Source organism: Hemitrygon akajei, chromosome 17, assembly GCF_048418815.1.
Source record: "Hemitrygon akajei chromosome 17, sHemAka1.3, whole genome shotgun sequence".
NCBI lineage: Eukaryota > Metazoa > Chordata > Chondrichthyes > Myliobatiformes > Dasyatidae > Hemitrygon > Hemitrygon akajei.
This window is the reverse complement of record NC_133140.1, coordinates 58771015-58797778: the sequence shown is the minus strand read 5'-3', so window position 1 is coordinate 58797778 and position 26764 is coordinate 58771015. Positions and strand designations below refer to the sequence as shown.

The 26764-nt window shown below is 40.5% G+C and overlaps 1 protein-coding gene across 3 annotated transcripts in view; it reads left to right on the top strand.

Moving 5' to 3' along the window:
- Positions 1–26764, top strand: part of dbndd1 (dysbindin domain containing 1) — a 38120-nt gene extending 11356 nt beyond the window's left edge. For all 3 annotated transcript variants that reach the window (XM_073070234.1, XM_073070235.1, XM_073070236.1), the window contains 3 exons: positions 14466–14603; positions 16102–16242; positions 25150–26764. In XM_073070234.1, the coding sequence (XP_072926335.1) occupies positions 14466–14603; positions 16102–16242; positions 25150–25319 (449 nt within the window). In that variant the 3' untranslated portion in view covers positions 25320–26764. The remainder of the gene's footprint in view (positions 1–14465; positions 14604–16101; positions 16243–25149) is intronic.

The following is a 26764-nucleotide window of genomic DNA, read 5'->3' as shown; positions in this document are numbered from 1 at the left end:
TTACTCTACAGCATTATTGTATAAGCATTCAGCTCTGATGAAGTAAATACGGTGGAAATAACCACTTCAACTCTATCTCACCTACATCTGTGAGCTGTTACAAAGCCAAGATTTGACTGAATTCATCTGATGTGCTGAAGGTGAATACAATTATAGAATCTTAGGCATTGTTATACCAACTGCTTATTAAGTCTCTAGACACAATGAATATACATTCTGACTTGTTCAGAAATATAAGAATACAGTGAAGTTATTTTGCTGATAGTGGGATATTATTTTGAAATTTATTGTTTTATTTAGTTGCATTCTCAAATATTGCAGTTATCAACATAAAAAGCTGCAGTGAAAAACATGGAAATGATTTACAAATTAACCAAAAATCATAGAAATGTTTGAAAAAGTCAAACATTTTGGAATAAATTTGAACTCGGCTGGCAAGGGAAGGAGGGCTGGGTGTCAGAGGGGAGGAAAAGATGAAGTAAAAGCTGGGAAGTGATAGGTAGAAGAGGAAAAAGCTGAAGAAGGAATCAATAGGAGAGGACAGTGGACTATGGAAGAAAGGGAAGGAGGAGGAGAATCCGAGGGAGGTGTTGGGCAAGTGAGGAGAAGAGAAAGTGTGAGACCATAACCAGAATGGGGAGTGGAAAAAGAGAAGGGGCAGGAGGATTTGCCAGAAGTTCATGCTATTAGGTTAGAGGCTACCTAAACAGAATGTAAGGTGTTTCTCTTACAAGCTGAGTTTGGCCTCATTGTGGTAATAGAGTATCATTCCCATTCTGACATGCCTGCCCATACTCCTCTAACGTGTTATTTATAAATGTTCCCCTGCCATTAATGTTTGTCAGTAATATCCTTGCTTACTCTCCCAGGAGGCTTCCAGCTAGCCAAACTTGACAAACTATAATAAACTGCATTTCGAGGTTATACACTTACAACGTCAGCATCTCCCTTGATTTCTTCGTTGTTGCTGTAAAATACAGTACTGTGCAGAAGTCTTAGATTTATGAGAGAGAGAGGCTGGGACTATTGCACAGTACTGTAGTAATTTTATATATTGCACTGTACTGCTGTCGCAAAACAAACCATGCCATATGTGCAAGGTGATAAACCTGATTCTGATATGGTTCTCTTGTGGACTGAGAGCGGGAAGGGAGCAGGGAGGGGAGAATCATTGTTGGGAAAAGGGGAAGGGAGAGGTAGAGTGTGGGAAGCACCAGAGAGACACTCTATAATGATCAATAAACCAATCGTTTGGAATTAAATGATCTGCCTGTTATCTCACCCTCTGCCGCTGGCACTGCCTCTCTGCCAGCTGTCCCACACCCCTCCCATGGTGCTCCACTGTCGCTATTCCCAATATCCTTTGCTCTGCCAGATTTACAAACTCGCTGTCCACTCCACGTTGACAAATACAGTACAGTGCACCCTATATATGTCAAAGACTTTTGCATAGGACTGTATATACAGTGGATTCTGGTTAGTTGCGACAGACACATCTGGACAGTACATTTTGGCCCAATTTAGTAGTTAATGGAAATAGTTAAAAAGGACAAACTCAGCAATAAATTATGTATTTAAATGAATACAGAACAAATTGTAACACTTCCAATACTACTACTGTAGTACAAAACTGTATTAGTTCCTAATATTTATCAACGGAGGAATTCATCCAGTGTATACTGCCGCGTTTTTTTAAACTAACTGTATGCAAACAAAATGAGTGCAGGCACCTAGTGCAGGTAATAGACTGTCTTCATAGAATGCATCTTCAAATCTTCACTTTTATTATAACATTCAAAATGGATTATCAATACCTTCAAATTCTTTGTAGTGCCTAATTTGTTGAAGTAGTGAAATAGTTTCATTTTCACTCCCAGTGTTTCTGGCTTCTCCAAGCCTGAATGCTTGAAACTACAGTGAGCAAAGCAGTTCTGTATCGTCTTAATGTTTATTTCTCTCAAACTATCAGTGAGAAAAGTCTCTGCATTTTGAACACAAATACACACAACTGAAGCTATTTAAAAACTGTTCTTTCTAAGCAGGGTGTAGTGTCTAACAGCCACACAAAGGTACATGACTGATGCTCGTTAGAAACTGTTTGTCTCCTGCCCCAATTAAGCGGCATAGTGTCCCAAATAAATGAAGGGAATCCCAGCAATTATCTCTATTAATTTTTTTTAAGAGTTGCCACATATAAATGGTTGCCATGATTAACTGATGGCACAGTTAATCAGAATCCATTGCAGTTTGGCTGAAAATATTACAGGCCTAATTGGCAAAGTATTGGAATATAATTCTGAGCTAAAGCACAGGAATTAGGAAAGAAATTAATACTGCTGCCACATTGAAAAGGCCATCTGCAAGACATTGTTAAATAAATTTATAAGAAGATTATTGCAAAGATCAATAGTTCATAAATATTTAATTTTTTAAATAACTTTGCTTTTTTGGCATTAAGGGTGTTTAGAGTAGGATTAATTGTGTATACATCTGCTAACATCATGATATTATTTCAAAGTAAGGCCAATAGGAAAAAGGGACAAAGTTTAAACCACCAAAAGAAATTTCACAAAAAGTTGATTGTTAGTGCTATACTGACGGAATGAGTTTCATTGCGTTTACTCCCTTACCACTTTACTGAAGCACAATTATGAATGTCAAAGTCAAGTCAAGTCACTTTTATTGTCATTTCGACCATTACTGCTGGTACAGTACATAGTAAAAATGAGACAATGTTTCTCAGGACCATGGTGTTACATGACACAGTACAAAAACTAGACTGAACTATGTAAAAAAAAACACAGAGAAAGCTACACTAGACTACAGACCTACACAGGACTACATAAAGTGCACAAAAACAGTGCAGGCATTACAATAAATAATAAACAGGACAATAGGGCAAGGTGTCAGTCCAGGCTTCGGGTATCGAGTCTGATAGCTTAGGGGAAGAAACTGTTACATAGTCTGGTCGTGAGAGCCCGAATGCTTCGGAGCCTTTTCCCAGATGGCAGGAGGGAGAAGAGATTGTATGAGGGGTGCATGGGGTCCTTCATAATGCTGTTTGCTTTGCGGATGCTGCGTGTAGTGTAATTGTCCCAACATATTGAATAAATTCTCAGTAGAAATGTCTTTGGTGTATGTGCAGTATTCAAGGCAATATTTAAACTAGAAGATTAGCTTGATTTCAGTGGTTGATGTTAGAGTTCATTATTGAGAATGAGCTTTCAGGGTACTTGGATGCACATGATGAAAAAGGCCCAAGTCAGCATTGTTTCCTTAAGAAGAAATTTTGCCTGTCAAATCTGTTGGATTTCTTTGTGGAAATAAGAGGCGGGATAGACAAATGAGAGTCAGTGGATATTGTTTCCTTGGATTTTCAGAAGGTCTTTGCCATGGTGACGCACATGAGGCTTCTCAGTAAGATAAGAGCCTGTGGTATTACAGGAAAGATACTAGCAAAATTTGCAGACTGGCAGAAAGTAAAGAGTGGGAATAAAGAGGAACGTTTCTGGTTGTCTGCCAATGACTAGAGGAGTTCTACAGGGGTCAGTGTTGGGACTGCTTTATTTCACAATTTATGTTAAAGATTTAGATGACGGAATTGTTGGTTTTGTGGCTAAGTTTGCTGGCAGTACAAGGGTCGGTGGAGTGATACATGGCGCTGAAGAAGCAGGGAATCTACAAAAGGTGTTGGACAGATCAGGAGAACGCGCAGTGTAAGGAAGCGTATAGTTATGCACTTCAGTAGGAGGAATAACAGCCTGGACTATTTTGTAAATGGGGAGAGATTTCGGAAATTAGAGATGCAGAGGAACTTGAGAGTTCTCATGCTGGATTCCCTAAAGGTTACCTTGCAGGTCGAGTCATATTAGCATTCATTTCAAGAAGATTAGAATATAAAAGGATATAATGCTGAGACTTTGTAAGGCATTGATCAGACCACATTTGGAGTGTTGTGAGCAGCTTTGGGCCCCATATCTAAGAAAGGATGTGTTGGTGTTGGAGAGCCTCCAGAGGAGGTTCATGTGAATTACCCTGGCAAAGAAAAGGTTAATGTATGAGGAATGTTTGGTGGCTCCGGGCGTGTATTCACTGGAATATAGAAGAATGGGGGAGGTTTATTTCATTTCAAATATTGAAATGCCTAGAAACAATAGACGCAGAAGTAGACCATTCGGCCCTTCGAGCCTGCACCGCCATTTTGAGATCATGGCTGATCATCTACTATCAATACCCGGTTCCTGCCTTGTCCCCATATCCCTTGATTCCCCTATCCATAAGATACCTATCTAGCTCCTTCTTGAAAGCATCCAGAGAATTGGCCTCCACTACCTTCCGAGGCAGTGCATTCCAGACCCCCACAACTCTCTGGGAGAAGAAGTTTTTCCTTAACTCTGTCCTAAATGACCTACCCCTTATTCCCAAACCATGCCCTCTGATACTGGACTCTCCCAGCATCTGGAACATATTTCCTGCCTCTATCTTGTCCAATCCCTTAATAATCTTATATGTTTCAATCAGATCCCCTCTCAATCTCCTTAATTCCAGCGTGTACAAGCCCAGTCTCTCTAACCTCTCTGCGTAAGACAGTCCAGACATCCCAGGAATTAACCTCGTGAATCTACGCTGCACTTCCTCTGCAGCCAGGATGTCCTTCCTTAACCCTGGAGACCAAAACTGTACACAATACTCTAGGTGTGGTCTCACCAGGGCTCTGTACAAATGCAAGAGGATTTCCTTGCTCTTGTACTCAATTCCCTTTGTAATAAAGGCCAACATTCCATTAGCCTTCGTCACTGCCTGCTGCACTTGCTCATTCACCTTCAGTGACTGATGAACAAGGACTCCTAGATCTCTTTGTATTTCTCCCTTACCTAACTCTACACCGTTCAGATAATAATCGGCCTTCCTGTTCTTACTCCCAAAGTGGATAACCTCACACTTATTCACATTAAACGTCATCTGCCAAGTATCTGCCCACTCACCCAGCCTATCCAAGTCACCCTGAATTCTCCTAACATCCTCATCACATGTCACACTGCCACCCAGCTTAGTATCTTCAGCAAATTTGCTGATGTTATTCTCAATGCCTTCATCTAAATTGTTGACGTAAATTGTAAACAGCTGTGGTCCCAATACTGAGCCCTGTGGCACCCCACTAGTCACCACCGGCCATTCCGAGAAACACCCATTCACCACAACCCTTTGCTTTCTATCTGCCAACCAGTTTTCAATCCATGTCAATGTCTTCCCCCCGATGCCCTGAACTTTGATTTTACCCACCAATCTCCTATGTGGGACCTTATCAAATGCCTTCTGAAAATCGAGGTACACTACATCCACTGGACCTCCCCCGTCTAACTTCCTGGTTACATCCTCGAAAAATTCCAACAGATTAGTCAATCATGATTTACCCTTGGTAAATCCATGCTGGCTCGGCCCAATCCTATCACTGCTATCTAGATATGCCACTATTTCATCCTTAATAATGGACTCCAGCATCTTCCCCACCACCGATGTCAGGCTGACAGGTCGATAGTTCTCTGTTTTCTCCCTCCCTCCTTTCTTAAAAAGTGGGATAACATTAGCCATTCTCCAATCCTCAGGAACTGATCCTGAATCTAAGGAACATTGGAAAATGATTACCAATGCATCCGCAATTTCCAGGGCCACCTCCTTTAGTACCCTAGGATGCAGACCATCTGGACCTGGGGATTTGTCAGCCTTCAGTCCCATCAGTCTTCTCATCACCGTTTCCTTCCTAATGTCAATCTGTTTCATTTCCTCTGTTACCCTATGTCCTTGGCCCATCCATACATCTGGGAGATTGCTTGTGTCTTCCTTAGTGAAAACAGATCTAAAGTACTCATTAAATTTTTCTGCCATTTCTCTGTTTCCCATAACAATTTCACCCAATTCATTCTTCAAGGGCCCAACATTGTTCTTAACTATCTTCTTTCTCTTCACATACCTAAAAAAGCTTTTGCTATCTTCCTTTATATTCCTGGCTAGCTTGCGTTTGTACCTCATTTTTTCTCCCCGTATTGCTTTCTTAGTTAAGTTCTGTTGTTCCTTTAAAACTTCCCAATCATCTATCCTCCCACTCACCTTAGCTCTGTCATACTTCCCTGTTTTTAATGATATGCAATCTCTGACTTCCTTTGTCAACCACTGTGGCCCCTTTCCCCCCTTTGAATCCTTCCTTCTCTGGGGGATGAACTGATTTTGCACCTTGTGCATTATTCTCAACAATACCTGCCATTGCTGTTCCACTGTCTTTTCTGCTAGGCTATCCGTCCAGTCAACTTTGGCCAGCTCCTCCCTCATGGCTCCATAGTTTCAACTGCAACACTGACACCTCCGAGCTGCCCTTATCCTTCTCAAATTGCAGATAAAAACTTATCATATTATGATCACTACCTCCTAATGGCTCCTTTACTGCAAGATCGTTTATCAAATCCTGTTCATTACATAACACTAAATCCAGAATAGTCTTGTCCCTGGTCGGCTCTCGTACAAGCTGTTCCAAGAATGCATCCCGTAGGTACTCTACAAACTCCCTATCCTGTGGTCCAGCACCAACCTGATTCTTCCAGTTCACCTGCATGTTGAAATCCCCCATACCTACTGCGACATTACCTTTGCCACATGCCAATGTTAACTCCCTATTCAACTTGCACCCAATATCCATGCTACTGTTTGGTGGCCTGTAGACAACACCCATTTGGGTCCTTTTGCCCTTACTGTTCCTCAGTTCTATCCATACAGACTCTACTTCTCCTGACCCTATGTCCCCCCTTGTAAAGGACTGAATCTCATTCCTCACCAACAGGGCCACCCCACCCCCTCTGCCCACATTTCTGTCCCTACGATAGCACGTATACCCTTGTACATTCATTTCCCAGGTCTGATCTCCCTGCAGCCATGTCTCCGTTATCCCAACAACATCATAGTTACCCATTCGCACCTGGGCTTCAAGCTCATCCACCTTATTTCTGACACTTCGTGCATTCAGATATAGAATTTTTAGCCCATTTCTCCTCTCTCTGTTGAATCGTTGCCTATTGTGCTTAGCCCAGCTCCCTGAACTCCCAGCGGGCTATACGCCCTTAGAATTTTGTTGTCCTTCCTAAATTTACTTATTCTTTCAACACATTTAACTCCATGTTCCGTCAGACCATCCCTCTGTACATGTGTCCTCCTTATCACTTGTTCTGCCTCACCTTTCTCTACTACACACTTAATATTTTGGAACCGTGTAGTCCCCACCTGTCCTTTATTCTTCCTCTCACTATCCTCTCTCACATTCTGGATCCCCGCCCCCTGCAAATTTAGTTTAAACCCCCCCCAAGAAGCACTAGCAAACTTCCCTGCAAGAATGTTAGTACCGCTCCAGTTCAGGTGTAAACCGTCCCTTCGGAACAGATCCCACCTTCCCTGGAACAAAGCCCAATTATCTACAAACCTGAAGCCCTCCCTCCTGCACCATCCTCTCAGCCACGTATTAATCTTTATAATCTTTCTGTTCCTTGCCTCACTTGCACGTGGCACAGGTAGCAGTCCTGAGATTGTTACCCTGGGGGTCTTGCTCTTCAGCTTCGCACCTAACTCCCTGAACTCCCTACACAGGACCCCCTCACTCATCCTACGCACGTCATTGGTCCCTACATGGACCATAACATCTGGATTCTTGCCCTCCCTCTCGAGAATAACCTGCACCTGATCTGAAATGTCTCGGACCCCGGCACCAGGGAAGCAACAGACTCCCGATCTTCCCCACAAAATCTCCTATCCGCCCCCCTGACTATAGAATCCCCTATCAATACCGCTCTCTTCTCTTCCCTCCTCCCCTTCCTAGAGAGAATGGGCATGGTGAGGACATTTTCAATAGTGGGAGAATCTAGGACCAGAGTGCACAGCCTCAGAATAGAAGGAATTGTCATTCATACAGAGGCGGTGTATCTATGGAATTCATTTCCACAGATGGCTACAGAGGTTAATGTATATAAAGCAGAGGTTGATAGTTTCTTGATTAGTATGGGCCATCTAAGGTTACAGGGAGAAGGCAGGAGAGAGAAAATAAATCAGCCACAGAATGGTGGAACAGACTCAATAAACTGAATGGCCTCATTCTGCTCCTATGTCTTATGGTCTTAGGCTAAATTGAAGCTGAGGTTGGCAGTAAGTTTGAGGTTAGTAAAAAGGGAATAGTTATAGGGGTCCTCAGTTCATTGTAATCTTTCATTGAGCACCCCGGTATGCCTAGCCTGAGATGCAAGGATTAAGCAATAAGTAGTGAAAAATCGGGACGAGATAGATTTGGTAGTCTACGACGTGGAACATAGTCTGAGTAAATTCTTTCATTATGTATTATACCACGGAGAAATCTTTTGAGATTTGCAACAATAGCGCTCACTTGATTATGGACCAAGGAATGGAGAGCTTACCAACTAAGTTCAAAGACACCCCCCCCCCCCACCTTCTTACTCTGACTTCTTATCCTTTTCCTTCAGTCCTGAGGAAGGGTCTCGTCCCGAAACGTCAACTGTTTACTCTTTTCCATGGATGCTGCCCAGCCTGCTGAGTTCCTCCAGCATTTTGTGTGTGTTGCTTAGATTTCCAGCATCTGCAGATTTTCTCTTGTTTTGAAGTTTAAAGAATTGATAACTGCTAGATTATCAATGGTTCATTTTGAGTTGTTAGGCAAGTCCTGTACAAAGACTTATGGTGGGAAGATCTCTAACTGAAGCACCAATTTACACTAATCCTGTTCTATTTTTCATTAGCTGTTCTCCAGGTTTTATCTCTCATCTGTACATTATAGGCAGTTAATCTTCCAAATCCTTGACTTTGGGATGTGGAAGGAAGATGGAGCACCCAAAGAAAACCAATGCAGGCAAATTCTACACAGCAGCCAAGGTCAGGTTTGAACTTGGCACTGTGGAGTCACCTGACTTACAGGGGAATAGGTTGAAATTTAGATCAATGAAACAGTCAAAAATGAAAATTTACAAACCAAGGGAATCTTGCTGTCTGTCAAGGACAATGGTGATTTTATAAGAACATAAGAAATAGGAGCAGGAGTAGGCCATCCGGCCCATTGAGCCTGCCTCGCCATTTCATAAGATCATGGCTGATCTGTCCGTAAACTCAGCTCCATCTACCTGCCCTTTTCCCCATAACCCTAAATCCCTTATTATGTAAAAACCTATCTAACTGTTTCTTAAATATATTTAGTGCGGAAGCTTCAACTGCTTCCCTGGGCAGAGAATTCCACAGATGTATCACTCTGTGGGAAAAACAGTTTCTGCTCATCTCCGTCCTAAATCTTCTCCCCTGGATCTTGAGGCAATGTCCCCTAGTTCTAGTCTCACCTACCAATGGAAACAATGTTCCTACTTCTATCTTACCTATCCCTTTCAAAATTTTGTATTTTTCTATAAGATCCCCTCTCATTCTTCTGAACTCTAGAGAGTATAGTCCCAGGTGACTCAATTTCTCCTCATAGGTGAACCCCTTCATCCCTGGAATCAACCTGGTGAAGCTCCTCTTCTGTACTCTATATTTTTGTGCTGAACAGAACTGCATGTAGTGTGGCCAAGAAAATAGGCAAGGTAAGAAAGGAATAGAGGAGGAAGGAGGAAAATGGGATTCACATAGGTAGACATCTTAGTCAGCAAGGACGAGAAAATCTCCTTCCATCCAAAATAAGCTGTTATAATGAAATTTCTTGATTTATGTATGCAATGTAGGGTCTGATTCTTATATGAATAACACAGCAGAAGTAATGGGGTTTTTCTTCCTACACCATTGATGCCGCCCTCACCCACACCTCCTCCATTTCCCGAACTTCCAAACTCACCGCATCTTCCCACCACCTTAATAGTGATAGAGTTCCTCTCATTCTCATATACCACCCATGAGCCTCCTCATCCAACACATCATCCTCTGCAACTTCCACCATATCCAAAGGGATCCTACCACCAAACATATCTTCACCTCCCACCCTCCACTTTCCATAGAGACTGCTCCCTTTGTGATTCCTTTGTCATTTGTCCCTCCCCACTAATCTACCCCCCCCCCCCCCAGCACTTAACCCTGGCGATGAGGATGGGATCCCATTGATACGGTATCCAGTGAACTGTTATACTGTGAATTCCTTTAAGGAGCAATCTAACAGTACCCCCTCACCTCCTTTCTGGGGCCCAAACAGTCCTTCCAGCTGAGGCAACACTTCACCTTGTGAACCTGCTGGGGTCATCTATTGTGGCTTTCTCTACATTGGTGAGACCCATCATAAATTGGGGGACCACTTTGTCAAGCACCTCCACTCCTTCTGTCAAAAGCAGAACTTCCCTTTGGCCAAACATTTTAATTCCAGTTCTCATTCCCGTTCCAGCATGTCAGTTCATGGCCTCCTTTGGTGCCAAGATAAGGCACCCTTAGGGTAGAGGAGCAATACCTTATATTCTTTCTGGGTAGCCTCCAACCTGATGGCATGAATATTGATTTCTCCTGCCAATTAAAAAAAAAGTTCCCTTCCCTCCCCTCTTTTCCCCACTCTGGCCACTTGACTCTTCTCACCTGCCTGTCACCTCCCCCTGGATCCCCCTCCTCCTTCCCTTTTGCTAAGGGTCTGCTCTCCTCTCCTATCAGATTCCTTCCTCTCTGCCTTTTGTCTTTCCCGCTCTCCTGGCTTCAACTATCACCTTCTAGATGTCCTCCTTCCCCTTCCCCCACTTTTTAATTTGGAATCTTTCTCTCTCTTCCTTTCCAGTTCTGAAGAAGGGTCTCGACCCAAAACGTTAAACTGTTTATTCATTTCCATAGATGCTGTGTGACCTGCTGGGTTCCTCCAGCATTTTGTGTGTGTGGAGTTCTGTGTCAATTGACTTAATTGTGGAATATACGATGGATGGTGCACTGCTGTGTTGATGCAATGTGATGGATAACACTGATAAGCTAACAGCAGCCATGCTGACAACAGGATCGCACTTACAGAATACTTTGATGAAACAGCAATGTTAGAAGGTGGAAATGTAGTGGATTTTTAACAAACAAAAAAGTTGGCAAAGTAGCATGCTGTATAACTCAATGGGAAATAAAAGCTTAACTCTCCCAAAAATTAGAAAGAAGCTAGATTAAAATAATAATGGTGGTGGTAAGAGTGGGATGGTGAAATAGATGGAATGACCTGACCTCTAGGCAGAAAGTGAGGAAGAATATCCTAAACTTTAGCTAAGAAGCTCTTGCTGGGCTAGCTTCTCTGAAATCAAACAGGAGCACAACTCCAATCCATACCTGTATTTGAAGCTTGCTTTCGTTAAAGAGACCTAGAGCTGAAGTATTTTGCAATGTGAATTTCGGAATTTGCGATGGTTTACTGCACAACCTTTCCATCAGGTCCTGCTAGCTGAATGGTGTGTAGCAAAGAAGCAGAAGTATGAAGTAACCTTGCCAGCCCTATTCTGCCCAGAACGTACACAAAGAACTTGCTCTGCACAATTTCAATAATCGCAGCCTTAGATTTTTTTTTTATTCACCAGCTGACCCACACCTTACCTTCTCTCTGTTGTGGACCAATACAGGGACCATATGATTACAATGCAAAACACAGCAAATACTGGAAATCTGAAGTCAAAATAGAAATTGTTGGAATCAGCAGGTCAGGAAGCATCTGTGGAGAGAGATAAAGAGTTTCTAATCAGTGAAACAGAATTCACCACAAACTAATCAATAATCTTCATTCTGAAATGTTAACCGTTTATATCTCCACAGAAGCTGCCTGACTTACTTAGTATTTTCAGCATTTCCTATTTTTACCACCATAAAATAAACATTTCTAACTAAATTTATAAAGAAAGTCACACTTCAGTACATACAAGGGTTAATGAAACATCACATATTTCCTTGTTGCCTTTGTTCTGTGAGCAGTTCCCACATACTGCTTCTCCAATGGCCACAGTATGGCTCGTGGAAGCAGCTGACTTCCAGTACATCAAATTAATTATCACCTTATCGGACAGAGACTGGGCCACCGGCAGGTGGTCTTGGAAACAATCAAGCTAGAAAATACTTGCAGAGATTTAGTGCTCGAGGTCAATGACTTAGTGTGTGCTCATATGGGGACTTGGAAGGGCTGAGTTAATAACCAAGATTAGGAATTTTCACATCTTTAGTTTCCACTATTATTCCATCTTTTTAACATCTGACGTTAACTGATCAAAGTACATCCTTTTATTTACATCAGATAAGCAAAAACTCTACTAATGTAAGTATACAGTAACCTGATTTATATATCTTTAACACAAATATAACTTCTCTCCACTAAACTGAAAATATCAGAAATTATCATCAAGAAAACAGTTAGTGTCTATGTCTTATTTTTACAGATATGCTGTCAAATATCATGTACATTTCATATTTTCTCTTTCAATACTTGTATATTTCATATTTTCCTTTTCAATACTATTAATGGTTATTTTCAATATAAATATCCTGCTGTATTTTTATATATTTAACAAATAAATTACCTGCTGTGACACCAGATTACATTCAGAATGTTGTTTTTAAAGGACTCAAATTTAAATTTAATCTGATAATTTTCATTAAAATTGAAGCTTGCTCAGTCCTTATTAAACTGACATATTTTACTGCAGAAGGCTGCTCTTATGTTTTTGTTATGTTTTATTTTTACCCAAGGTAGAACTCTATTAATAGCTGATGAATTTTAATTTCTAGGGGAGTTCTAATTGCACCAGAGGGGGGGAAATAGTCTGACCTTACAATATTTTATAATGGAATTATTTTCCCATTTGTTCAGCAGATTTTATTTATTTTTCTTTGTCTTAAATGAAAACTTTTTTCTGTGGGTTTTGTAGAATCCTTTATTGCATGCACCATGACTGAAATATGAAAGGGTTCTATTTGATCTTTTTTTTCACGCCATGTAATATAATTATTGGCAACACACCACTGCACTCTGTCTGCCAAATTGCCTATCAATATTTAATGAGTACTGGTTGAGAAATTAATTAATTATCACCCTTATCAGACAGAGATAAGTCCAAACGGCAGTTGCGTTATACAAATAATTTGCACAGCGAAATTTATGGCCACTCAGTATTCTTCTCATAAATACTACACTCATATTCATGTGATCCTCTGTTTTGAATGCAAGCATATACACTTTAGTATTTCCTCTAAAACTTGTTTCTTTAAAATCATTAGAGACAGAGTGGAACTATATGTGTCACTGCACATGTAAATATATGTTAGTCCAGATTTTTGAGCTTGCATTGAAGAAGGGGTACTGGTTGCTGACCTTGATTATGTTGCCCACAATGGACAAAGTGCACCAGCCACTGATTTTTCTCAGTTGTGACAAGATTTTGAATGTGGTTCCAGTCTGAGGAGTCTTGTGGCCCAAGGAATCGTTGCGTTTCAAACTGCATATCCCCACGGACACTAAGATTAGATTATAAATTCTTAGTACAGAGCAAATTCAGATTCTGTCATACACGTGGAATTATGTTCTTAAATATCAAGAATAAACCTCTTTTAAAAGTTATAATTTTAAAAATGTTAAGATGAAACTCTAACCGTGAAATTAATTTTCTCGGGCAGACAAACTCAATAATAATTGTCAATTAATATTCTATTAAAAACTAAATTAGAACACATTGAAGAAAACACCATCTTTGTGTTTTTCCAGCAAGAATGTTAAAAAAAACACACATTGCTTGCGTTGCAGACTGTAGCAGTGCATCATGTTAAGGCGCAGGATGTCATTGACAGCCACTAAAGTTTTCTTGTGTTTAACTCTACGTGTGTGGTTGTCAGAATCTGCTGCTCACTTTACAAAGTACTAAAACACTAAAGCCTTCATCACAAATGCAAATTTTAACCCATTTAAAAAATGAATTCTGCTTCATGCCACCAAGATCTGCAATGTACGAATACATTGACACAGACACAATCAAATGCAGTTTTCTTCTTCTTGCCTTATAAACTTAACAAGCAAAATACACTAGAAGTATACTAAACACGTGCCAGCCGTTGGCATAGTGGCGTCAGCACTGGACTTCGAGGCCAGTGGTCACAAGGTCGAAACCGATTCGCTCCTTGCACACTATCCATCTGTGCTGGTAATCACTCGGCCTTGTAAACAGAAGTCAAATGCTATAGAGACGGCCAAAATGTCGCCTGATGCAATGATACCAAACATGTACTGTGTACACAGGCACATGTTTGAGTGTGTATGTATGTCTATTCTACACATGTAGAAGATATATATTTGCATTTGGTATGAATAATTAAGATTATAAATTGATATTATACTAGAAATTATTAATAAAGCTTGGTAAACTAGAAACAGCTTTATGGGAATGATAGGTGAATTAAAATTCTGTTGTATGATTTTTAAAAAATGATATATTTACTTCATGTGCATTCTCCCAACTTAGGAGAGTACAACAAAACTAATCATAGTCCAAAGAAACCAAAGGATCGTGAACAGTCAGAATCTCACATTCCCCCTGCAAATGAGGAGGATGGAATCCCAATTTCCACATCAGGATTACTGCAGGTGGTAGAAAGAAGACGTATGTATTAACTAACTTATTTGACTGCCTGAAATGTAGGCATGTATATCTTGAATCTGATTTATTGTAATAGATACTGAAAGTCGTTCTGATTCACAATATCCTCCTGGTTCCAATGCAAAATATTAATTAACATTGTTGTTCATTGTACCATGACTTGGGACAATGCTTTCTTTATGGTCAGATTGATCTTGGAGTCAGCTAAAGGGTTAGCACAACATTGTGGGCTGAAGGGCCTGTATGGTGCGGTACTGTCCTATGTTCCACCTACTCAGCTTTACCAATCATGAGTTCAGAGTTTTGTTCACTGTTGTAAGTTAACAACAGTTGTAAGAGAAAATTAGCAGGCCAGCCTAATGGTGAAAGCAATGTTGTTAAATAAGAGCAAAACTTTTCCTCATCTGTCCTGTGCATTTTATCACTGCTCTAGATTTATAGAATTGCATACAAACTTTTCTGTGTCAGATCTTCAATATTCTTACTCATTTCCCATAGCTCTTCCCAAGTCTTTTCCTCAAGTAACTTTAGAAGGATGGTTTTGAATCTGTTTGAATAGAAGCAGGGCTGGCACATGTTCCCTCTGGCTGGACGGTTGAAATCGGGGTGTGTGGTGTCAAAGTGAGTGGGAAGCCATTTGGAACACAATTGAGAAGCAACTTCTTCCAGACAGTGGTGAATCTTTGGAATTCTCCACCCAAGAGGGTTGTGGAACCTCAGTTTTTGAATATAGTACGTGCTGGACAGAGAGTGATATTTTTTAAACTTTGAAGGTATGGTGTGAGTGGGTGCAGAGGTAAATGATCAGCCAAGTTACTGAATGGTGGAGCAGGCACAAAGGCCAGATGCTAATTCCTTCTGTTTCTGCTGTACTTATTTTTTCTTCTGGGGATTAAAAGTTCCCTCTACTCATGAACGGCCTCTCAGAAATCCATTCAGGCATTTTTGCCTCGGTATCCAAAGTCACTAGAGAAAATTTGAAAGTGAGTTGGAACATGATGTAGATGATGAGACAGTAGAAATGCTAAGAGTGGAAAAACCTTCACAATGTTCACCATATTAACCATATGTGAAGACCAAGCTATCATAATGCACTCACACATATTCCACTAGTCCTTCAAGATTAACTGCTTCTTGTCAGAGGACTGAGGACAGCTTCACAGGAATCAGTGAGTGTGACAGTGGGAGAGGCTTCACTTTTCCTGCAGTTCCAGGGTTGCTTTTCTCTGTCATATTACAAGCTGGCTGGTGGATTGTTTCCTCCACTTCTCCTACCAGACTGAACTGTAAACAGCAGTGTAACCCAAAAATGAACCGATTCTCTTTATTAACCATGTTTTTCTTAAGCACTTTCATAATTCAGTTGCTGTGGAAGAAATGCATGTAATGTTCTCACTTATCCTGCATTTTGTAGCTAAGGTTTTATAGATTTACCCTGGAACTTGAGTGCTGACGCCTCCACACGTACAAAGCATTTGCTCGTCTGCGTTTGTATTCACAGAGCCGCTCAGCAGTGTCTCGTCTCTCGAGGTGCACTTTGACCTCATGGATCTGACTGAGCTCACTGACATGTCTGATCAAGAGCTTGCGGAGGTTTTTGCTGATTCTGATGATGAGAGTCAACCACACGATTCACCTGCAGGTCAGTGTCGGTGCGGGTTTGCTGAGACAAGGGCAAATTCTCGGGTCTGCCACCTCATTTTAAAACGGAGGAGCAAAATTGACTTTGTGTATTAATTGCCTATTTGTTAGCTAACTTGTAGTAGAATATAATTTATAAAAAGTTTTTAAAAAAGCATTTCAGATAAAAGGATATTAAATTTAAACAGTGGTCTGTCATTGACATCTTGCAAATATGATGTTGAAAAGTGAACCTTTTCTCAGTTTCCCTACCCTGCTGTCATGTCTCTTCACCTGCATGTGTTCAGACAACTCTTTATGCATATCAACTTATTTCTCAACTTCTCAGTTATGTGGAAACTGAATTTGTGAGAGAAACATTTATTTTAAAGAAGTATCTGAGATGATCTTTGTGCAATTGTGTTTAAAGAGCAAATTTTTGGAATGAAAAAGACCAGAATGATGTCCTGCCAAACATTGCAAATAATACAACGTACAGAGATGAGAGACAAACTAAATTTTCATTTTCTAAAACTAATCAGAAGACCTCCGTACATGGCAAGTGCTGGAGCTATTTGCATGTATCCTGCCATTTGTGTCTTCTCTCGTTGTAAACTCGTGCGGAAAACAAAACTTCATTTTTGGATTGTTGGTATTGTTTAGAACTTGTACCAGTTTCCAACTGCTCTTGAAAAGGAAGCACTATTGTGCTAAGGGTATTCCTACCTTCTCTTTGTTAGTTTCTTTGATTAAGGGTGTTTGATCCAGTGACAATGAAGAATTGATAATGTCTTTCCAAGTCTGGATGGCACATGGTAATCTTTCACACCATTAAGTGTATCACTTAAATATATTAGTTAGAGTTAAAGCAATACTGTATACAGTGCCTATAAAAAGTATTCACCCCCCCCCCAGAAGTTTCATGGTTTATTGTTTTACAACATTGAATCACAGTAGATTTAATTTGGCCTTTTTAACACTGATAAGCAGTAAAAGACTCCGTGTCAAAATGAAAACTAATTTCTAATCTCTACAAATTGGTTTAAATTTATTACGATTATTAAATACAAAATAATTGCATAATTACTCACCCTTTTCAAGTCAGTATTTAGTAGATGCACTTTTGGCAGCAATTTATAGTCTAAGTTTGTGCAGATAGGTCTCTGCAACACACACAAAATGCTGCAGGAACTCAACAGGCCAAGCAGCATCTATGGAAGAAAGTACAGTCAACATTTCAGGCTGAGACCCTTCGGCAGGATTGCTGAGTTCTTCCACCATTTTGTGTATGTTGCTTGGATTTCCAGCGTCTGCAGACTTTCTTGTTTGAGGATAGGTCTCTTATCAGCTTTGCACATCTGGACACTGCAAATTAACCCTATTCTTTTTACAAAACTCCTCAAGCTCTGTCAGATTGCATGGGGATTGTGAGTGAACAGTTCTTTTCAAGTCCAGTCACAAATTCTCAATTGGATTGAGGACTGGACTCTGACTTGGTCACTCCAAGACATTAACTTTGTTGCTTTTAAGCCATTCCTGTGTAGCTTTGGCTTTATGCTTGGTGTCCTTGTTTTGCTGGAAAACAAATTTTCTCCCAAGTCGCAGTTCTCTTGTAGACTGCATCAGATTTTCCTCCAGGATTTCCCTGTATTTTGCTGTATTTATTTTACCCTCTACCTTCACAAGCCTTCCAGGGCCTGCTGCAGTGAAACATCCCCACAGCCTGATGCAGCCACCACTATGCTTCACGGCAGGGATGGTGTGTTTTTGATGATGTGTGGTGTTTGGCTTACACAAAACATAGTGTTTAGTCTGATGGCCAAAAAGCTCAATTTTAGTTTCATCTGACCATAGAACTTTCTTCCAGCTGACTTCAGAGTCTCCCACATACCTTCTGGCAAACACAACCTGAAATTTCATGGTTTTTTTCCAACTGTGGCTTTCTCTTTGCCACTCACCCATAAAGCTGCAATTGATAAAGCACCTGGGCTACAGGTGTTGTATGCACAGTCTCTCCCATCTTAGCTTCTGAAGCTTGTAACTCCACCAGAGTTGTCATGGGTCTCTTGGTGGCCTCCCTCACTAGTCCCTTCCTTGCACAGTCACTCAATTTTTGAGGATGGCCTGTTCTCAGCAGATTTATAGCTGTGCCATATTCTTTCCATTTCTTGATGATTAGAATATAAGAGCAGGGATGTGATGTTGAGGCTCTATAAGGCACTCATGAGACCACACTTGGAGTATTGCGTGCAGTTTTGGGCTCCTTATTTTAGAAGGATACATTGGCATTCGATATGGTTTGGAGAAGATTCACAAGGATGATTCCATGAATGAAAGGGTTATTGTATGAGGAACATCTGGCAGCTCTTGGGCTGTATTCCCTGAAGTTCAGGAGAATGAGGGGGGATCTCATAAAAACATTCTGAATGTTAAAAGATCTGAACAGATTAGATATGGCAAAGTTACTTCCCACAGTAAGGGGATTCTAGGACGAGAGGGCACAACTTCAGGATTGAAGGACTCCTTTTAGAACTGGGATACAGAGAAATTACTTTAGTCAGAGGGTGGTAAATCTGTGGAATTTGTTACCGCAAGCGGTTGTGGAGGCCAAGTCATTGGGTGTATTTAAGGCAGGGATAGATAGATTCTTGATTAGCCAGGGCATCAAAGGGTATGGGGTAAAAGGGGAGGAGGGATGACTGGAAGAATTGGATCAGTCCACGATTGAATCGCAGAGCAGACTTGATGGGCTGAATGGCCTACTTCTGCTCCTATATCTTATGATTGATTTAACTGTACTCCAAGGGATTTTCAGCGACTTGGGAAATTGTCTTGTATCCATCTCCTGACTTGTGCTTTTCAATAACTGTTTCGTGGAATTGCTTGGAGCGTTCTTTTGTCTTCATGGTGTAGTTTTTGCCAGGTCACTGACTCACCAGCAGCTGGACCTTCCAGATGATCCAGGGATATTTTCACCGCAGTCAATTGAAACACCTTTTGACTGCTCACAGGTCTCCAAAAACAGATCTGCATTCAACTAATTATGTCACTTCCCAAACCAATTGGCTGAACCAGTGATGATTTGGCGTGTCATATTAAAGGGAGTGAATTCTCATGCAATCAATTATTTTGTGTTTTATATTTGTAATTAATGTAGATCACTTTGTAGAGATCTGTTTTCACTTTGACACGAAAGAGTTTTTTTCTATTGATCAGTGTCAAAACAAAGCCAAATTAAATTTGAAATTTAAATTTGAAACCCTCCTGATGAAGGGTTTCGGCCCAAAACGTCGTCACTACCTCCTCCCATAGATGCTGTCTGGCCTGCTGAGTTCGGCCAGCATTTTGTGTTTTTATTTATTTCCAGCATCTGCAGATTCACTTGTGTTGCCAAATTAAATTCACTGTGATTCAATGTTATAAAACATGAAAACTTCCAAAGTAGGGTTGTGAATACTTTTTATAGGTACTGTATGTTGTATTAGATTCAAACTGGGAAGTAATTACAGTATATTTGCACAAAGTATCGCATTCATTAAATAGTTTTTTCTTTATTTTTATACAATGAAGCTGCATAACAAATATGTAAATAATTGAAGACGAATCAGAATCAGGTTTATTATCACTGACATACGACGTGAAGTTTGTTGCTTTGCAGCAGCAGCACAGTGCAATACAGCAACATTACTGTAAGTTACACTAAAAAGTATAAAAATGTGTAAGTAGTGCAAAAAGAGGAAAATGGTGATGTTGCGTTCATGGACTGTTCAGAAATCTGACGGCGGAGAGCAAGAAGCTGTTTGTAAAATAGTGAGTGCGGAGCTTCAGGCTCCTGTACCACCTCCTTGATGGTAGTAATGAGAAGAGTGCATGTCCCCGATGGCGAGGGAAATTAGTGGATGTTGAATATACTGCAGAGATAAAGATTGATCCACAGATCACATCAGCAGCTTAGGAAAGGTTAAATTGCTGGTGGTGGGAAAGTTGGTTAAATAGATATGTGATGAGGTCAGGTCAGAATCAGAATGATTTTACGTGCAGAATAAACACTACTGTGAGCCAGGCAACATATTGCTATGCTTTTGTTTATATTTCAATGCATAAAAAATCTGTACAAGTCTGCTTTGCATCATGGATAAAACTTGGATTTAAGTAGAACATGATGTTTCCTTTGAGGAAACAGCTGTACTGTTTTTCCCATGACTTTTTGAGGGTAAGTATTGCAACAATGCAAGTGTAGAAGTTACAAAATGATTCTTCACACTCGTTCCTCTTGCATTTGGGAAAGGGAGGAGGGGAAGACCTCTTCCTTGCAGTTGACCTGATCCCTTCCCTACAACTTGCTAAAGATTGAACATTTTAGGATTAAAACAAGGTTTTGTTCCTGAGAATTCTTTCTAACCCAAACAAAAGGCACAACAATGGCTGTATTTCATTAGGAGTTTGCAGAGAATTCATATGTCAACAAAGACGCTTGCTAATTTCTACAGATATACAGTGGAGAGCATTCTGACCGGTATGATCACCAAATGGCATGAAGGGGATCAGAAAGTTGTAAACTCAGCCAGCTCCATTAGGGCACTAGCCTCCCAAGTATCCAGGACACCTTCAAAAGGCGATGCCTCAAAAAGGCAGCATCTATCATTAAAGACCCCCATCACCCAGGACCTGCCCTCTTATCATTGCTACCATCAAGGAGGAGGTACAGCAGCCTGAAGATACATACTCAATATTTCCAGAACAGCTTCTTCCCGTCTGGCATCAGATCTCTGAGTGGCCGATGAACCCATGAACACTACTTCAGTATTTTTCCCTCTCTTTTTGCACTATTTATTTAAATTATTTTGTTATATATATACTACTTACTGTAAATTATCATTTTTATTACTGTGTTGCAATGTACTGCTGGCACAAAACAACAGATTTCATGATTATATCGGTGGTATAATGTTAAATGCAAGGTCATCTACTTTGGAAGGAAAAATGAAAGAACAGATTATTATTTAAATGGTAAAAAATTGCAGCATGCTGCTGTTCAGAGGGAGTTGGGAGTGTTTGTGCATGAATCACAAAAGGTTGGTTTGCAGGTGCAGAAGGCTATCAAGCAGGCAAATGAAATGTTGGCCTTCATTGCTAGAGGGATTGAATTTAAGAACAGGGAGGTTATGCTGCAACTATGCAGGGTACTGGTGAGGTTGCATCTGGAGTACTATGTGCAGTTCTGGTCTCTTTCCTTGAAGGATAATGGCTCAGGAGGTGGTGCAGAAGGGGCTCACCAGTTTGATTCCAGAGATGAAGCCGTTAGACTATGAGGAGAGATCGAGTTGCCTGGGACAGTACTCGCTGGAATTCAGATGAATGAGAGGAAATCTTATAGAAACATATGAAATTATGAAAGGAATTGATAAGATAGAGGCAGGAAAGTTGTTTCCACTTATAGGTGACACTAAAACTGGGGGACATAGCCTTTAGATTCGGGGGAGTAGATTTAGGATGGAGATGAGGAGGAACTGATTTTTCCAGATAGTGGTGAATCTGTGGAATTCGCTGCCCAATGAAGCAGTGGAGGCTACCTCAGTAAATATATTTAAGATGAGGTTGGATAGATTTTGCATAGTTGGGGAAAAGGCAGGTAGGTGGAGATGAGTCCATGGCCAGATCATCCATGATCTTATTGAATGGCAGAGCAGGCTCGACAGGCCTGATTGCCCACTCCTGCTCCTATTTCTAATGTTCTTATGATATTAAACCTGATTCTGTTTCATTTTGCAAGTTGGAAATGTGGCTACACAGAAATATTTAAATAAAACATTGTCAACCAAGGGCAACATGTAGTTAGTTAAACCAGGGCATTAAACTCATTCACTCAGATCTTGCTGCATCTAAGTTCCCAAGGCAGCAGCCAGCAAATCACCCCACTTGTCTTTCTCATTCTTGTGTATGGGCAGTATGTAAGCAAGTCTGGTGTTTGTAACAGATTGAGGTGACACAATTGAACCAAAAAAAAACTTTGGTATAATGTCTTTTTGACCTGGAAGAGTGCAGCATATTCTTATGTTGAATTACTGCCTTAAATCTCCTTGCGTGGCTCAGTGTTATTTGTTAAAGTTTCTGCGATCTTCCAGGCAATGTTTTGCTCCATTGAAAGTACTATGCTTCTGCAATGTTATTATTTGACAATAAGCATCCACAAGGAAACCTTCAGATGACAGGGAAAAGTGCTTAATTCTATTTGATATACAAGGGGCATTAATGCAGCAAATTTGGATTGAAAAATCAAAAAATTGCAGACAGGAAATCCTGGAATAAAAAGCGAACATGCTGTAGGTCAGTCAGCATCTGTGGGAGGAGAATCAGAGTTGGCATTTCGTATCATTGGCAATTTGCCCACATGGTGTTTGACACTGGTCCAATCAAATCATTCAACCATTAATCTTATCTGTTCACATAACACATTGAAATTTTATTGCATTTACCCCATAAAACATGGTTCCTCAGTAATTGGGTAAAGGCTAGAGTCCAGTGTTTTTTTAAAACTTGTTTTAGCAAAATATCCAGAAAATTATTTTAAAACCTGAAGCATAACAAAGCACAAGACTGTGGCCAACAACAGTTATATTATGAACAGTGCGTCCATTTATTTCATTCTGAGCTTGGCTGTTGCTCATGAGATTGCTATGGAATATCTAATTCCCTTAATTGGTTCACCTATAAAGGCTGAGCCCCATGAAAGAGCGGACGGTCAGTGGAGAGCACTGTATCATGTTCGACCCCAGACAGCATGCCCAAAGGATGGAAATGCTGCAGTGGTTGGGCACAACCCCCACCCATCGAGAATTTGACAGTCAGCAAAGGCCATTCCCCAACCCAGACAGGTGTAGGACTGGTTGTTGAGAGCTGGTGCAGGGATGGCAATGAGGGAGGAGGAAGAGGAAGGGAGAGGAGGGGAAAAATTGCCATTAGTTTCATACTGGACAGGGTACAGCATATTTAATGGGAAACTGGTAGTACATATAACTAATGTTCAAAGTGGTCCAGTCCCCATTTAATTTTAATGTCTGCAAGGCTCTGTTGTCTCATAGTTACCAAATATATGTAAAGGTTTCTGTTTATAATCTACCAGTTTACTGCTGATTTCAAGAAATGAGAGCTTCTCAGAGCAATCCACCAAAAGGAGCTTCCAGTGCCAGAATCCTCCTCAGTGAGACAGATTAAACTGGCTTTTCTTCACTTTAGTCACAAGCTGTCGTCTATTTCTGAACTACAGTCTTGGACACACCAACTAATATACATCCCGTACTTCGGGGATAGCGAAGCGGTTAGTGCGACATTATTACAGGTCGGGGCATCGGAATTCAGGGCTCATTCCCGGCATCCTCTGTAAGGAGTCTATGTACGTCCTCCCTGTGGAATGCGTGGGTTGTCTCTGGGTCCTTAGGTTTCCTTACTGAGTCCAAAGATGTTACTGGATAGGTTAACTGGGCATTGTAAATTGTCCTGTGGTTAGAACGTAGAACATTACGGCACAGTACAGGCCCTTCGGCCCACAGTGTTCTGCTGGCCTTTTAACCTACCTGGCTGCCTTGTGAGTGCAGAAATTGAAGGGGATTCTAGCAGAGATATTTAAAGTATCCTTAGCCGTAGATGATATGCTAGAGTATTAGATGATAGCTAATGTTCTGTTATTTAAGAAAGGCTCTAAGAATAAGCCAGGAAATCATAGTCATGTCAATGAGCCTGACATCAGTAGTGGGAAAGTAATTGGAAGGTATTCAAGTAGACAGATATATGAATATTTGGATAGTCGGGACTGATTAGGGACAGACAGGGGACTGATCAGGGACAGTCGGGGACTGATTAGGGATAGTCAGCATGGCTTTGTATGTGGTAAGTCACGTCTAACCAGTATTTTGAGAAAGTTACCAAGGAAGTTGATAAAGGCAAGGCAGTGGATATGTCTACATGGACTTTTGCAAGGCCTTTGACAAGGTCCAGCATGGGAGGTTAGTTAAGAAGTTTCTATCGCTGAGGTAGTAAATTGGATTAGACAGTGGACATGTGGAAGAAGCCACAGAGTGGTAATGGAGGGTTGCCTCTCTGACTGGAAGCCTGTGACTGGTGGTGTGCCGCAGGGATCAGTGCTGGGTCCATTGTTATTTGTCATCTATATCAATGACATGGATGATAATGTGCTAAACTTGATCAGCAAATTTGCGGACAACATCAAGATTGAGGGTGTAGTGGAGAACAAGGAAGACCATCGAAGCTTGCAGTGGGATCTGAATCAGCAGGAAAATTGGTTGAGAAATGGCAGATGGAATTTAACGCAGACAAGCATGAGGTGTTGCACTTTGGGAAGACCAACCAGGGTAGGTCTTACACTGAGTGGTAGGGCACTGAGGAGTGTGGTAGAACAAAGGGATCTGGGAATACAGGTTCATAATTCCTTGAAAGTGACATCACAGGTAGATAGAGTCATAAAGAAAGCTTTTGGCACATTGGCCTTCATAAGTCAATGTATTGAGTACAGAAGTTGGATGTATATGGAAATTGTATAAGACATTGGTGAGGCCTAATTTTGGAATATTGTGTGTAGCTTTGGTCGCCTATCTACAGTAAGGATGTAAATAAGATTGAAAGAATGCAGAGAAAATTTACAAGGATGTTTGCTGCCAGGTTTGAGGATCTGAGTTATAGGGGAAGGTTGAATAGTTTAGGACTTTATTTCATAGAACCTAGAAGATTAAAGAGAGATTTGAAACTTATAGATAGGCTGGTTAGGGTTAAATCAGGCTTGTCGGGAATTGCAGCTCAAAGGCCCTATTCTACTCTATATCTCTAAATAAAAATAAAAAATCTCCAAATAAAATGGAGATTGCTGGAGTTTTTGAGATGTATTATTCTGTAACTGTTTCTTCCTGTTTTGTAGAATTGAACCAACTGTATCCAATTATTTCACATGGAACGCATTTAAAATCTCCCTCATGGACAAGAGCCAAGAGTGAACAGACCCATGACCGGAAGCACCCAAATGACCCGGATGCTTCTTTAAAAATGTCTGACCACTTTCAGACAGTTGAAGCACACAAGAAGCCCTAGGGACAAGAGAGGAGCTTTGCTTCTGTATGGAACTAAATGTACAGTGCCGAATATCTCTACTGCCTCATTCATAATTGTTCTTCCTCTCTGCTATTCTTCGGTTTTTACCTAAATTAATGAAAACAGACTTGCACAATCTGTCCCTGCAGTGACATTTCTACCAGAGGTCATCCAAGCTGTGAAAATCAAAGTTCATTCTCATGCTTTTGACGCTGTGTATGGGACGGTGCTGTGGCCTTCATATGAAAATATCTGTAGAACTAAAACTTCGTATTGCCTTGACTAACTCAATCAGGTCTCTTCATCTATCATTTAAAACAAAAAATCCTCACATTATATATAGTTAAACATTTCATGGCAAAAGCTGCCACTTGCTGTCAAACGGAGAATACCTGTCTTCATTTGGCAGCTTAAGTGGACAAGTCTGACATATTCTTTTCACTTCACACAGGTAGTGCCTGCAACATGCACATCCTAGAGGGAGGCGGATGCAGGCAGTGATGCACAAAAGGGGGATTAAACCTATGCAAATAGAAATAGGGAATCTCTCACCTTTGATGGTTAGAACTCTTCCACTGCAAGGAAAGCCAAGTAGTTAATAAGTGTGTATACATTTTGTCAATTTTTCCAGCATATCAAGATAAAATTGAGAATTTTCATTTCTCAGGCAGCATCATTGGGTGGCATGTATATCATATTGAATAAGTTTATTTGTATGGAGATTCTCATTAATCTATAGACTAATTTCTAAATGAAACCAATGGTTTTCTTTTTCATTACCCAAACTGTGCTTATAATACAGCATTGTCTTTCCAGTTACAGTTATCCATTTGATAAGTAGTTGTCCTTCCTGCTCCAATGCAGAAAAACATATTCATTGAAAGTAAAGGCCTGGCTGAGCCAAAATATTAACTGATATCGTGTGATTTACTTACATGGGTAAAGAAAATGAATTCAGCTTCACTTTTTGTTGTACAGAAGTCATTACTCTAAACCAGAATATTGCACTAGTTGAACTTGTGTACAAATGAGCAATTTATGTCAATTGCTAACTTTATTAGTTGGTAAGCTGTCTTTGTAAGTTAAGGTTTATCCATGTAACCAGAACACTGCTCTCATTTCCTTTCAACAAGAATAATCAGTTGCATCCTTATTCATTCCATTTGAATGCTATGGTTTGAACCAGGTGCTAAATCAATTGAGATGGATTACTTACTTTGAAGCCTATGTCAATACCAAAACATGTTACGGTCAAACAAGCCAAATTTGGCTTTGGAGTCAACTGCCTGAATTTAATGTCTTTGTTTGCAAGTTTTAAATTTAGCCTTTAAGACTTGCAAATAATCTTGAAGCTCAAGTCATCTTTTATATTGGTTTGTTAAGTCGTTACAATGATAGACCATTTGTCATTTCTTGTACAATTCAATAAAAAGGAATGTTTTTGA